This window comes from Embiotoca jacksoni, unplaced genomic scaffold (genome assembly GCF_022577435.1).
Source record: "Embiotoca jacksoni isolate LCO1_2020_lvr unplaced genomic scaffold, fEmbJac1.0.p SCAF_6, whole genome shotgun sequence".
NCBI classification, from domain to species: domain Eukaryota; kingdom Metazoa; phylum Chordata; class Actinopteri; family Embiotocidae; genus Embiotoca; species Embiotoca jacksoni.
This window is the reverse complement of record NW_027185414.1, coordinates 17,331,724-17,347,178: the sequence shown is the minus strand read 5'-3', so window position 1 is coordinate 17,347,178 and position 15,455 is coordinate 17,331,724. Positions and strand designations below refer to the sequence as shown.

Genomic DNA, 15,455 nt, shown 5'->3' with positions numbered 1-15,455 from the left:
TGACAGCGGAGCTGGAGGAATCTTTTAGAGAAAGTGCTCCGCTGTCCCTGCAGCATCATGTAACATGATGAAAAAGAAACTTGCAGCCTGACAGCAGAGCAGAGGATAAATGGACACTTTGACTCAATCCGCATTGGTCTTTGACACCAGGTGGGGCATTTTTATCCACACCAGCATTTGTTACTTAGACCCCCCTCTTTCATGTGGAGTGCTATTTAATAGCCATTGGGTGTGAGATTATAAAGATAATAGTGTAATCAAATGACAGTGTGGCACCAAGCGGAGAGAGGAGGGAGGGTTGGGAGAGGCAGAGAGGTATAAAAGAGACGGTGAAGGAGTGAGTTGGACCAGAGTGAAGAACAGAGGCGGAGAGAAATGTGAGACAAAAATATTGAGGAAGAGAAACGAAAGACATTCTTATACTAAAACACAAAACCAGGAGAAAACAGGGATCGTGCACTCAAGAAGAAGGTAAGAAAAGAATAGATTATTACACAGATTAATGTCTCCTTCTCAAACTGCTAACTGATTTAGAGGTTCAAGTTAAAACGATGTCACAGAAAGAGAACCATTCATTCTAATTTCAGAGAATGATTTGTAATTTGGATAATGCGCTTTAAATTAGTCCTACTTCAGATTTGTGTTGTTAACATGCAACTCTGCTCATAATGTTCTCTTATTTATTTCATTCAACCCATCCTGCCAATCCTAAATAATGTAATAGTTATTCTCTTCAAATAAGAAAAAAGAACCTTAATTAACCTGCTATGTACAATTTTGTCAGGTTCTCTTTTTTTTATTTTAACTGTACAAATGCAAACGTTGTGTGTGTGGGAGGGGTGGGGGGGGGGGGTGTTTGGATTGAGTAGCCAGTGTTTCGACGAATGCAGAAATGTTTGAGTGTTCCCCTGATGAATGGTGATAGCTAACACAGATGTGTAATCTGAGAGGGGGGTTCTGTCCAGCCATGTTTTTTCACCTTAAAACCTCAAAGACAAAAAGCTTGGATCATATATTTAAAGGACCCGTTTTCATCCTGAATATAAACTATTGTTATATTGACGGTATCAGAGTTTAATACTGTAGGTCAGTTTAAGTCTTGTTAGGGCCTGAGCACCGATGGTGCGAAAGCCCGATTGTCCTTCAAGGAATTATTATTCCGCGTATAGCAATAGCATGTCATCAAAATTATGAAAAAAGTCACACTATAGCATGTCGTCCGAAATATGAAAAAAAAAAAAGTCATACTATAACATGTCGTCCGAAATTTGACGAAAAAGTCATTCTATAGCATGTCGTCCGAAATATGAAAAAAAAGTCATAGCATGTTGTCAAAATCATGAAAGAAAGTCCCAGTGTCCCAGGCACAATGGTGTAGTGGTTAGTGCTGGTGCCTTTTATTGAGAAGGTCATTGGTTTGATTCTTGCTGGACACATGCTTGTCAATTAAAAAATAAAAGTCATACTATAGAAAGTGAACTTTTCCCTTTTTTGGAAATTTTGAAAGTGAAATTTTCTCTTAGAAATGTGAAAAAAAGTCATACTAGGGTTAGGGTTAGGGTTAGCATGTCGTCCAAAAAGTGACCCAAAAATGACTTTTGGGTCGACATTCTATAGTAGTATTTTTTCTTTACGTCATGATAAAGGGGGGCTTGAAACCCAAAACTTCTTGTTGAGAGGCAACAGCACTAACCACTGCACCACCAATCTTCCCATAAATGTTCATTCAAATACAACCAATATTGCCACAGACATTCTTTGGATAGTAGATATACGTGTTTTCAAGGGGTCTGCAGTGATATTAAATATCTTCCTGTAATGTGTTGTGGATGCAAAAAAATTTCAATTTCTCCAAACGTTTCAACTTCACTAAAAGTTGAATCAGCATCAACAGGCCAAGGTGGAATCTGAACCATTAATATCAACCTTGGTGAAGTAGAATCTTTTACCTGTTGAGTTAACCAGACTGTCGGCTGAGTCACTGGAAGCTCTGAGTGAACTCCGTGAAACACTTTCTCCTGCTGCAACTCATTCTTCAGTGCTGAAGATAGCCAGCAGTCTACAACGCGGCTTCTGAACAGGAAATGACCTCACAAGGACGCAGGTTCAATCCCCACGCAAGGTAATCTATGTTTATCAAGTCCCCCTAAGAGTAGACAATATGGTTCACAGAGCGCGAGTCCCCCTAAAGGTAAGCCACACGGTTTGCTGGTTTTGAGTTTCCATTGTAAATGCAGTCATACCAATACCAAACACAAAAATATAAAACCCAATACAAAACAAAAACTCAAATAAAGGGTGTCTAAATCTTCTTGGATTTTTGTCAGAACTACCACAACTTTATCCCCCAAAAGCCCATAAATACATTTTAATGCTATAGTATGACTTTTTTTCATATTTCTGACAACATGCTATAGTATGACACACTGGTGCAGTGGTTAGAGCAGTTGCCTCAGTGAGAAGTAACTGGGTTCGATCCCCGCTTGAGGCATGCCAAGGCGATGCGGCTAAGTTTGATGTTTCAGCGTGACACAGGAAGTTGATGTTTAAGGTCAAACAATGCTCCAAACCTCACAAAACTTTGCACATGCGTCAGGCACCAAGTTTCATGAGTTTTTGAAGATGTTAAAGCCGCCAACAAAAGGCTTTTTTTTTTAAAAGAAGAATAAGGAACGAGATCGAGAATAAAATTAAAACTGCAAGCGTGAATATGCGGACCGTCGCGTGCTGCATGTCGGGGCGACGGGCAGCGTCCGAGGGCCCGCAGATCACTGCTTGCAGTTTTAATTTTAATATGTTATTTTCTCTTTGACTTAACTGCAGGAATGTGTGGTAAGTGTTGCACAATGGTAACGTGGAACATGTTTTACCTTTCTCTTCCCACCAAGAGTTTCTGCTGCTGGACCTAATCTTCTGTGGAGTTCCTTGTGAATCACACATTACCAGAGGTGAAAGTTCAGGGGTCAGAGTTTGAGAATGTTACTGAGGCTTCGCCTCCTCTTCGTGGGGATCACTGCAGTCACTGTTGTTACAGCTCAAGGTGGGTCTCTCTCAAAGATGTTGACATTGATGTCATTTGTGGTGAAAACCGCTGCACTCTCCCTACAAACATCTGAAAATGTATACACACGCTACTGTGTATTTCTGTGACCCTGTCTACATTTTCTTAATCAATTGGAAAAAGGTCAATAAAAAAATAAAAATCATTCTTGAGCTTTCAAAAAAAACAAAAACGTAATGGTTTTAAAAAACCCAACCACCACACTTCAGCAGTGTACTGTGTATTAAAGATTAACGTGACTGTACACATACATTGGCAATCATCAATGTTTGTTTGGGTAAACTCCGATTGACAGACATCAAATGCTGCTTTCAAGAAAGCAACATATGGAGTTAAAACTTAATCTAGTTGCCAAATATGAATGAATGAAACATGAATATATGCATATGGATATATTGTGTGCCATGAGTTTATATTTGCATTGTACACAAATCATGTGTGATGTGGTTAAAGCATTAGTCACACATTTTGATTTATGTGTTGCAGGATCATGGAGAAGAGACAACAAAGAGTCTAGTCCTGCTGTCTACCACCCTGAGGGTAACTTTTGTTCTAAAATTTTAAATCAAATATATTATATAAAATGTTTAAAGCCTGTTTGTTTAGTTATAAGTTACGGTAGATACAGTATGTTGAACACCGTTAGTATAAGCTGCTATTCAGGCCATGTTTGTTTCTGAACTCTTTATTTGTCTAGACAACTACGAGTGGACCACATGGTTCAATGTTGATCATCCTGGAGGCCGTGGAGACTACGAGCAGCTGGAAGCTATCCGCTTCTACTACCGTGCCCGAGTTTGTGAGACTCCACGGGCAATCGAAGCCAGAACCACTGAGTGGGTCCCGGCCCGTGAAACTGGGGAGACGGTCCACGCAGACCCAACCGTGGGCTTCTGGTGCCTCAATGAGGAGCAAGCTCCAGGGCGCAACTGCTCCAACTACGCAGTCCGTTTCCTCTGTCCCAAAGGTTTGATCATGAAACACCTTAAATATTCAGACCCCACAATCTGATCTCTTGAAAGAACTCCTTTTCATTACAAAGTTCAGGTGTTTTCTGGCAATACAAACAATGCAAATAATATTGAATAGTATTTGATTTCAAATTGATGGTTTGAATATCATTTATGCTTTTTAACCCAGCAGATGACAGTGTTCAGGGCACCTGGGGTCCATGGTCAGGCTGGAGTCCATGCCCCGCCCTCTGTGGTCAAGTGGGGGCACAACTTCGACATCGAAAATGCCAATCTCGCTCAATGTCTTGCAATGGACCTAAATTAGAAGGGAAAACATGCAATGGACCCGAGTGCCCAAAGACAGGTGAGACAGCTTTGGTTTACCTGAACAGACTCTTCTGCAATTGTCATTTGCAAAAAGCAATTGCCAACCTACGAGCCACTAAACTTTGTGTTTGTTTGATTGTACTCTTTAGATTGTCCCCTGCAGTGTGTGATGGGGAAAGTGAACGCTGATTGTGACGCATGTATGTGTGAAGAGCACATCCTGTTGGGTTCTGTGCGCAGTTCTGGCGGTCTCACTGCTGAAGGGGCTACCATCCTTTGTTCTGGCAAACTCCTTACCCTTACAGACCACAATGGACATTTCCGCATCCCTGGTATCTGTCCTGATGGCAACACAACCTTGACATTCAACCTGCAGGGTCATGCCTCCCTCAAAGTTGTTGTGCCCAAAAGTGCTGAACGGACATCAGTCCTCAGTGTCCAGCTGAAAAGAACCGGTACAGTAGATTTCATGAACATTGTCAACTATCGAGATAACATTTTGAGCCGCATATTTAGCGACAGGGCTGTTGTTAAGTAATGTGCTATTTCATTTCTAATGTTAGAGAAGCTTCATGTACTGAGCAACTCTGAGAGCAAGGTCAGGAGGGAGGGACAAAGTGCTGCCTTCTGCTGCAAAGTGACAGGAACCCCACAGCCAGACAAGTACCAATGGTAAGACTTCTTATATTGACATTTTAGTTTGCAATACACTGTAGAGTTCCATTGAGTCATTTAATGTGTTTTACTTTCAAAAGTACAGGATCATATTTGTCTTTTCTTGTGTGTGGACCAACAGGTTCCATAACAACAGTCTGATGGAGAAACAGTCTGACAGCACTTTGGTCCTAAAAGATGTGCATCCTGGGCAGGCTGGGGAGTACTACTGCAGAGCAAGTGGTCCATCTGGGGCTATTAAGACCAAACCAGCTACTCTCAAGATCTTAGGTGTGTCCTCAGTAAAGTGGTAAACACATGCTGAATACACAGTCATGACTTTTTGAGCACTATGTAATATTAGTAGTGTGTATTCTATATCATACTTTACTATGATCACTGTATGTTAAAACATTTCTATTTCTACGTCTCAAACACAGGTAGAATCGAGCATTCATGCAACCCCAAGCCTGAATCCCACCTCACCCGTCTTCCACATGACTGCTACCAAAACAGCACTGACTCTTTCTACTATGATGTGGGGAAGTGCCCCTCGAGTAGATGTGTTGGACAGCTGGACAATGGCATAAGGTGCAAAGACAAAGTGGCTTACTGCTGTGGCGTGGCACGGATGGAGGAGAGGCAGCTAAAATGCCAGGGCTACCAGCTGCCCACCATGGTGGTGATGGAGTGTGGCTGCCAGAAATGCGTGGACACCAAGGCCATTGTGCACGGTAGGGCCATTGCTGCAGACAATGGTGAGCCAATGAGGTTTGGCCACGTCTTTATGAATGGACTCAGAATCAGCCGCACAGGCTACAAAGGTACCTTCTCCATCCAGGTTCCTGCAGACACAGAGAGGCTGGTTCTCACTTTTGTGGACAACATGCAGAAATTTGTCAACACCACAAAGGTACTTCCATTTAACACCAAAGGAGGGGCTGTTTACCATGAGATCAAACTTCTAAGGAAGAAAGCTCCTGTGACCATCAGTTCAACTGAAACCAACACTCTGGAGCTTGGGGAGGTTGAGGGCCAGGAGGCAATGGTCCAAATTCAGATTCCTCCCCATTCCTTCTACAAGGAGAATGGAGAGGTTTTCACGGGCAACGTCAATGCTAGTGTCACGTTTCTCGACCCCAGGGACGTCTCCACAGCTGCTGCAGCTCAAAGTGATCTCAATTTTGTAGGGGAGGAAGGTGACACCCTGCCGCTGAGAACCTATGGCATGTTTTCAGTTGACTTCAGAGGTGAGGAAAACAATGAGCCCCTGAACGCGGGTGAAGTGAAGGTGTTCCTGGACTCGGCCCAGGTGAAAATGTCTGAGCACCTCAACACCATGAAGCTGTGGTCGCTAAACCCTGAAACTGGCCTGTGGGAGGAGGAGGGGAGTCTACAGGTGGAGAAGAAAAAACGAGGCAAAAGGGAGGAGAGAACCTTTTTGATTGGTAACATGGAGGTCAGAGAGCGGCGTCTCTTTAACTTGGACGTCCCAGAGAACCGCAGGTGTTATGTGAAAGTGAGGGCTTTCCGCAGTGATCGTTTCATGCCCAGTGAACAGGTTGAGGGAGTTGTGATTAGTCTTATAAACATGGAACCCACAGCTGGCTACTCCTCCAACCCACGTGCATGGGGCCGATTTGATAGTGTCGTCACTGGTTCTAATGGAGCCTGTCTTCCTGCCTTCTGCGATGAACAAAAATCTGATGCCTACTCTGCATACGTCATGGCCAACCTCGGAGGGGAGGAACTGGAGGCTGTCCATTCTTCTCCCAAACTCAATCCCAACCTTGTTGGAGTGCCTCAGCCTTACCTGGGTAAACTGAACTACAGACGGACTGACCATGAGGACCCCAGAGTGAAGAAGACAGCATTCAGTATCAATATGGCAAAACCAAGTGCCAACACAGCGGAGGAAGGCAACGGACCAGTGTACACATTTGAGAACTTAAGAGAATGTGAGGAGGCCCCATTCAGTGCAGCACATTTCCGCTTCTCAAGAGTGGAGGGAGACCGCTACGATTACAACACCGTGCCTTTCAACGAGGACGACCCAATGAGCTGGACAGAGGATTACCTGAGTTGGTGGCCCAAGCCCATGGAATACCGTGCCTGCTACGTCAAGATCAAAATCAACAGCCCACATGAGATCAATGTGCGGTCCCGCAACATGGGGGGCACCCATCCCAAGACCGTAGGCCAGCTGTACGGCCTCAGAGACACTCGTAGCATCCGCGACATGGACCAGGCAACTGTTTCAGCTGTGTGCTTAGAGTTCAAGTGCAGCGGGATGCTGTACGATCAGGAGCGTGTAGATCGTTCCTTGGTGAAGGTGATCCCACAAGGAAGCTGTAAGAGAGTTCAAGTCAACACAATGCTTCAGGAGTATCTGGTCAACCACCTGCCCTTGGCTGTCAACAATGACACCAACGAGTTCACCATGCTAGCTCCTCTTGACCCCCTGGGCCATAACTACGGAATTTATACAGTGACAGATCAGGATCCCCGCACAGCCAAAGAGATTGCACTCGGCCGCTGCTTTGATGGCACTTCTGATGGAACATCTCGGGTCATGAAGAGCAACGATGGCGTGGCGCTGACGTTCACCTGTGGAGAACGTGAGGTGACGCGTCAGAGTGTCTTCCAAGCCGTGCAGGGTTCTCAAAGCCAGACAACAACAAGTGTCGTGCGAGGAGAAGGCAGGCAGAACCGACGCCGGCAGAGGGCCAACGCTCCACGCAACAGTCGTAGACGTAGCACCAGAAATCCTGCAGGGAGACGTACAGAGGCCAAAAGTTAAACACTAAAGATCAAGGCGCCACATGGAGACCAAATGAATGCCTCCAGAGATGGGAATGGATGGGGATAACCTTATATTTTGATTTAAGCATTTTATATTGACTGTTTTTTTTATTTGAAATTAGGTGAATATGTAACTAAACAAAGCTAGCCCTAATCCTTGCATCTTCTCCCCAAACAATTTTTGTATCGTTTTTCTCTTTACACTTTCAACTTTACTGTGGTAAATATTGACTTGAAACTGTAAATAGAGTATTTATTACACATGGCCTTAAAAATAAGTGAGCTCTTTTATTCACTTCATTGATGTCGTAAACAAGAGAGGAAACACAGCTTGTCCTTTTGACCAGTGATTTATTAAATTAGATGCTTATAAAACACTGCAGATGCTAGATCTTCCACATTGTATGTATTCATTTGTCCATGTAACATTGAAACTGGTCAATTGCTAGAAAAGAAAAGAAGAAAGATGCCCCTTTCCACTAACTGTAGCCCATATGAAGACATGGTGGGGTGAAGCCCATAAGCCCCCGCTCCTCATCACACTTGATACAAGCCTGCAGAAGCAACGATTAAGAGACCAGTTGTAGCAAGTTAGTCCACTTGCCTGATCTGTACTTTTTCTGCATTAGTAGAAATCAAATTAGTAAATTACCTTGTTGTCATGCACAAAAAATACTTATATGCACTCTTTGCTCTGCATTTTCAAGAATATTCCAGAGATGTAACAAGAGAATGGCTGTGAGGATTTAAAGTCACATTTATTATACTTGTCTATCCCTTTTATCTTACAGTGAATGTCATGTGCTCTCTGTAAAATTACAACTACTACTTACAAGTTGCATCAGTCTCAGGTCACCCACAATGCAACCTTTTCCAGAGATAAAAGATGAATAATGTACTGAATAATTGATCTGCATTTGGCAACCAAAGTTATAGATACTATATACACTTTCCTGTAAGAGAACCATCCACAGGTAAGTGAGACCTATAATATATACATGACATTCTGGTTAAAGAATTTGCATAGAACCTTGTGTTTCTATGTCACTCCACATAAAACTGCAATACTGTATCTGCCATTTTGACAAGAGCAACATTTAATAAAAAATGAGCCCTGCAAAACTCAGACAACAGCAGTTAACAATGTATTCTTCATTGAAGCTGGGTCAACTTACAGATACCACAGGATTGTTTGTGTGTGTGTGTGTGTGTGTGTGTGTGTGTGTGTGTGTGTGCGTGTGTGTGTGTGTGCTGTGTGTGTGTGTGTGTGTGTGTGTGTGTGAGAGAGAGTCGAGGCTGAATGAGACAGAGAAAAGGCAATTCCATATGTATGAAAATAAAGAGTGGTGAGACTGGATGCTCCCTGGTATAGTCCCTCTGGTCATTGAAGCAAAATGAAGGGGGCAACACATAGTTCAGATTTTTCCAGGATGGCACTGGACAGCATGAAAAGGTACAGCTGCATTTCTGAGGGTTGGGAGGGGGAAAGGGCAGTGGTGATGGAGCCAGTGTCACATGAAGTCCTCATAGTCTTGGGTGTAGCCACCATCAAACTCTGCATAGTCAAGGTCGTCTCTCAGCTGTGCTTTCAAGCCACCTCCAGCTACCACCCCTTTCTTCTTTTTCTTTCCTTTGTTTTGCTGTAAAAGAAAATAAAAGTGAATAAAAAAAATTAAAAAAACACAAAAAAAGTATACATATTACAGACAAAAGATCATGCAACAAACTAAAGCCTTCAGCTGGTAAACTAACGTGTTATATATTGATTTCATTTGAGTATTGAAACCATATTAACAGACTTTTTAACACGTGATTTCTACTATGAACAGACATTGGGTGACTGACCTCAGTCAACAGCACCCCCTACTGAATATCAACTACTAATTCATCTATGAAAAATTTGAGGCATGTAGTCACTTACTTTTTCTTGTTTCTGTTTTTCACTAAGTAGGGCTGTCAGGGAATTACTGACTTTCTTTAAGTCCTCTACTTCCACTGTAAGGGGGAGAAGAAAAGCAAGTTATTGGTCAAGCCTGCACAAATTTAAATTATTACTAATAATAATGAAGTGTAATAATATTTTGCAGTAAAAGACTCTGTTCTTACATGAAATACAAAGTTCACGAAACAATGAATCCAAGAAACTTGAATAATGCACAGATTTTTCAAACTGGGTTATCTTCTCTTTCAGCAATTTTTCAAACTCTGTGAAGTCTTCTTTGGAAGAGGGACACATGGCATCAATCCCGGTGACACTGTTTGAAGTGCTGCTGACACCTGAAAAATAGATATTTTTAAAAAGTTTGAGGTCTCTTCTCAACACAGACTCACAGATGCAATTCTCCACTTTCATGTTGGTCCTCCAGTTTGTTGCTGTTGTTTATACAGCTGATCCAGTTCTTTAGTGTAACGCTAAGACATATTAGGTTACTGCAGAGATCCTATTATAAAGATAAAGTTGTCAAGATATTATGTGTAAGATATTACAGTCCAGAAATGCCAAAATAGGTCCAGGTCCTTTTGAAACACTGTCAGCATTACAGACATAACTGACAAGTTGAACTTGCAAATATTGAGAAGTCTAAAAAAATTAAATCCAGTTCATGGTTTATAGTTTTACATGCTTTGGGCTTAATAATTCATGCATGTTAAGATGATGTGGGAACAAAGTGGATTTTGTTGGAAAACATTTCCACATTTTTCTGAGGTGAGGTTCAGTATATTGTATCTACAGTATAAACCGTGGGATGTGTGTCTTCAAAAAGCAGAAGAAAACCAAGGGAGGCATCAAGCAAAGACTTCATCCAATTCAAGAACAAAATGTAACATTAAATATGAACACCATCATCTTAAAAACAAATGTATTAGCACAGCTTCAGGTATATAAAAAGTAGAGTTGTAGAATACTTCAATTTTTCCTATTAAAAAAAAAAAGGGAGTTAAAAAGTCAATAAAAAAGACCCAAGCTGATCTTGTATTACCAAAAGCATCTTTTGCTAGCTCCAAGTCGGCCTCTTCCTGTAATTTCTTCACCCTTAACTTCTCCTCAAGTTCTTCTTCGGGAGTGAGCTCTGTTTCCTCTGCCTGTAATAATAGATGGCAGAATTAAAACATTAGAGATGAAAGGACAGGAGGACAGTCTTGTGTATTCACTAGACGACAGTTAAAAGACTGTTGGAAAAATTACTCCGAGGCTTGGTTCAAAATCAAACACATCGGACATTTATTCTTGCAAGAGGGAGCAAATACATGCACCCTCAAAGAGAGGTGTCCAGCAAAAAGCCCACGTCACTCCTCCGTAGGGCAGCTTTCATACAGTGTGACAAACAGTTGACAATCACCCCCATTCCCTTTGTATCTGCTTTCGTATGATAATACCGAGTTGGTTGTAGGTCACAAGATAAGGACACAGGGGAGTCGTCAATTAGACGTGGAAAGTAAAACAAAAAAGGAATCACTTGCAAACAAGAGAGAAACCAAAAGAGACTTTCCAGAGCCACAATGCAAACAAGAGGAAGAGACAAATCTTTTCTTTCCATCAAAGACATACAAGGTTAAAAATAAAAATATTTTAAAACACACTCACATTCTCCTCCAACTCTCTCTCCATCTTCTCCTGTTGTTTTTGTTTTAGCCGGTTTTCTTTCTCTTTGATCTTTTCACTCAATTTTTTCTTTTCAGAAACCTTTGTCTCTGAAAATGTTAATAATGGAATAATAAAACATTAGAATTTGCTGGGGGGAAAAAAAACCCCACAGAGTTTAGCCAATAATTAAAATACAATATTCTTGAAAATCAAGCAGCATTTAAATACATACCTGTTTTCTTCATCTCTGCTTTTTTCTCCTCTTCATCCTCATCATCCCAGTTGTCCTGTAAATAAAAAAAAAAAGATGGAAGAATTGTCATTTCATTATGCAGGCTACTCAAGGAAACTGTAAAAGAAAAAACTGTTCACAATTAATCAATTAGTTGTTTATGCTACAAAATAGGCAGAAATATATTAAAATGCATCTTGTGGTTTCTCGGTGCCATGGGTAAAATCATCAACCGTCTTGTTTTGTCTGACCAACAGTCCAACACTTAAAGATATTCTGTTTACAATTACCAGGAAAAAAACAATAAATACAGTTTTATAAATTTAAAAACTATTAATCTATTATCAATATGGTTTGCCAATCAATTAATCAAACAATTACTAAATGCTCCAAATCTTGTCATAATACTTCAGTTACAATTCTGGTGTTCGTTCAGGCAGGTCTGGGGCAAAAAAAAAAAAAAAATCTATGGAAAAACACAAAATATACAGTCCATAAAAGTATGTGATGCTGGATGACCTGGATGAGCAATAACCTCATTTAGCTAAGTTTGGTTGAATCAAATTATATGATCTTATTTACTGTTCTACAAAACCGTGTCAAATAAATGAATCTGAGCAAGCTGTGGTTCAAGACAAAATTAGTTATCCAAGTTTTTGTATAACACATTTAAAAAGTCTAGATTTAATTCTTAACATGATTCATTGCTGAAAACATCAATCACATTCACATTTTGTGGGTAATTTTGCAAACATCTGTTGTTTTAGTAAAATATGAATGTGAATGTGAATAGAGCGATAATGATTGTATCTACCCCAGCCCAACTTCATTGCCTGAAGAAAATAGTGCTAGAAACTGACTCAAAAAACATAAAGATTTAGGTTATGTTTAGGTTAGTTTATTTAATATTATTTATCTTTATTTAACATTATTTATCTTATTTTATTGTATAGAATGTGCTTTTTTTTAATGCTGCTGTAACAAAAATTTCACTCCGAGATTAATAAAGTATCTATCTATTATCTATTAATCTATCTATCTATCTATTATATATTTATCTATTATATATTATCTATCTATCTATTATATATTATCTATCTATCTATCTATCTATCTATCTATCTATCTAAGTAAATCAAGGTTTGACAAACAGCCAGTGGTGCACTGCAGTCCAAAAATATCTATTGTTATTCATATGCGGTGAATTATATGCTTTACTTTTACTCAATAACTAAAAAGGCTTCCCCCCCAACAAACTTCTCTCCGATGCAAAATTCAACACATCACGAGCACATGAAGGTTAAACACTCAACTTACTCAAGCGAGCGTCGAAAAACACATTCACCATAAATACCACGAGAGCTCAACACGATGCTTTTTGGGATGACGCTTGAATTTCTATCGGGAAGTTACGAATTGTGTCACAGCAACGTTGAACCTGCTGAACCCTGAAGGAGAGCAGCAGCAGCAGGAGGACTTCACGTCTTCCGTGTGGGCACCATATGTGACAGGAGAGGGAACAATTGACGAGGCCTCCTCCAGCTCTTTCCACGGGTCCATTATCTGACGCTTCCTGGACAGAAACCATCCGTCTATCCGCCGAGCAGCAGCAGTTTTCTCCACCCCCCCCCTCCACCACGCTGCTGCCACACGTCTGATGTAAAGTCGGAAAGTTGTGGGCCTTCTTGGCCGAGTTGAGTCATCAAACCCAGATGATGGTGATTTCCTCTGACTGGAGGCTAAAGTCGGTTAGCGAGCTCACGCCGCCTCATGTTAAAGTGACCCGTAAATACTCCCCTTTATATCGGAACAAACTTCAGGCAGCGATCGGGAAAAGCCGTCTTCACCACCCCTATATATATATATATATACACACATATCATTTAAGTTTAACAGCACTTTATCGTCGAGGTTACTCAACATTTCAGATCTTTTTTTTTTCCCCCAGACGCCACGCTAGCAGCTCCGTTAGCCGAGTGGCCCGGAAAGAGATTAGCTTCAAGCTAACGTTATCAAAAAAAAAAAAAAAAAAAAAAAAAAAAAGCCCCGTCGTGGGTTTATGTCGCTAAACGTGACCTCTCGAGGTGCAAAACAAACAAACAACAGCGACCGCGAATAACACTTAATCCACACCCGTCAGCTGGCACGCTTGGTGACCGCGGAGAGCCGGAGCGGGCTGCCCGGTGGAGCCACATGAGTTAGCATCGAGCTAACAGGGTCTCGGAGGCTGACAGGCAGCCAGATGTCGAGGTGAAAGCGTGGCTTTCAAAAAAATAAAGAGGTGAATCAAACCCCCCGCTTCCTCCACACGGTACTAGTCTCCGTCGCGATGATTTATTTACCTTAACATCTTCTTCTTCGTCCTCGCCTTCCCACTTGTCCTGCGCTGCCGCCTTTGTAATCGGCTCCTCCGCGTCGAAGTTGTCAGCGTCTGTAAAAACGACAACATGAAACTCGTTAAGGCCGATCGACATCTAAAAAAAAAAAACCTCTGAGTCCGACAATAACAAGAGAGCCGGGCTCTCTCCTTCCCCCACCCCCCAAAACAAACAAACAAACAAACAAACAGTGCGACTTGGTCGATCGTGTACAGACAGGATCCTTCCCAACTTAAGTTGCTCACCCCAGTCCGCCATGTTGGCCGTGTCGGTAGTGTTTGACAGGCTCGCCAGTGAAGTCGGTGCTGCAGCCCGTCGGCCACGTTCAGACGCTGCTCCCACCTGCTGGACGTCACGGAGCTTTATCTGAGGCCCGAGACGTGACACGGTTCAAACAAGCGATCATGAGGGCGGTGAGAGTTTGCAGCACTCCGTTCATGCTTATTTTTAAATTGATGGGTCACAATTTTTAAGATAACACACATAAAAAAAAAAAAACTGAGTTTGACTGACGATTAGTGATGATCTTGACTTACTTTCTCATAATGCTGAATCATTTTTGATAGAGTGAACATAACAGTAATATTTAATTAATCGTCTCAATATTAAAGTAGTTTGTTAATTATTTGGTTGAAAGAAGGTCACTATAATATTTATACTTTTCTTCTTGCTAACAAGCCTATATCCCCACATAGGGAGGCTAATCATATAAATATTATACCACACACAAACTTGCACTACACGTGACATAATACCTTTTTTTTTTTTTACCAGAAACAATTAAGAAGAATTACCCTGAGCTAAATAATAAAAAAAAAGTTTAATGTTAATATTTTTATTTCCTTTATTCGTGAACAACAGGTAATAACTGATGGAAAGAAAAGATGTGTCTCTTCCTCTTGTTTGCATTGTGGCTCCGGAAAGTCTCTTTTGTTTTCTCTCTTATTTGCAAGTGATCCCTTTTTGTTTTACTTTCCACATTTAATTGACGACTCCCCTGTGTCCTTATCTTGTAACTCAGTATTACCATACGAAAGCAGATACAAAGGAAATGGGGGTGATTGTCAATTGTTTGTCAACTGTATAAAAGCTGCCCTACGGAGGAGTGATGGGAAGCACTGCTGAACACCTCTCTTTGAGGGTGCATGTATTTGCTCCTTGAAGAAATTTCCCCTCGGGATTAATAAAGTGTATAAAATCAACAACAAACAAAAAAAAAAATCAAAAATCCTTCTTGATTTTGAACCAAGCCTCTGAGTAATTTTTCTAACAATAACACATGAATAGCTATGATCTAGTGAATACACTAGAAACACAGAGACAAGACAATGTGTGGAGTTGTGAAAAAGTGAGTTGGTGTACAGGGCTGGATTCAAGGGGAAAACCCCTGAAATAAAGAGTCACTCAGTAGCAGATTGGTTCATTTTAATAATTAAGGTCCATATTAATCACACTGGAAAGT

General features: G+C 41.2%; 2 protein-coding genes across 2 annotated transcripts; one reads left to right on the top strand and one right to left on the bottom strand.

Moving 5' to 3' along the window:
• Positions 1-372: 372 nt before the first annotated feature.
• cilp (cartilage intermediate layer protein, nucleotide pyrophosphohydrolase) lies at positions 373-7,951 on the top strand. The gene is made up of 9 exons (XM_069174083.1): positions 373-471; positions 2,889-3,040; positions 3,548-3,601; positions 3,759-4,028; positions 4,205-4,378; positions 4,491-4,796; positions 4,905-5,013; positions 5,138-5,286; positions 5,436-7,951. The coding sequence occupies exons 2-9, from the start codon at positions 2,977-2,979 to the stop codon at positions 7,793-7,795; spliced, it is 3,486 nt and encodes a 1,161-aa protein (XP_069030184.1). The 5' UTR covers positions 373-471; positions 2,889-2,976; the 3' UTR covers positions 7,796-7,951.
• A 177-nt stretch (positions 7,952-8,128) lies between these two features.
• On the bottom strand, positions 8,129-14,347 carry eif3jb (eukaryotic translation initiation factor 3, subunit Jb). Its single transcript, XM_069174082.1, has 8 exons — positions 14,239-14,347; positions 13,958-14,046; positions 11,616-11,670; positions 11,384-11,490; positions 10,779-10,881; positions 9,904-10,074; positions 9,719-9,792; positions 8,129-9,437 (listed from the first exon to the last, which is right to left on the bottom strand). The coding sequence occupies exons 1-8, from the start codon at positions 14,249-14,251 to the stop codon at positions 9,309-9,311; spliced, it is 741 nt and encodes a 246-aa protein (XP_069030183.1). The 5' UTR covers positions 14,252-14,347; the 3' UTR covers positions 8,129-9,308.
• Positions 14,348-15,455: the final 1,108 nt, after the last annotated feature.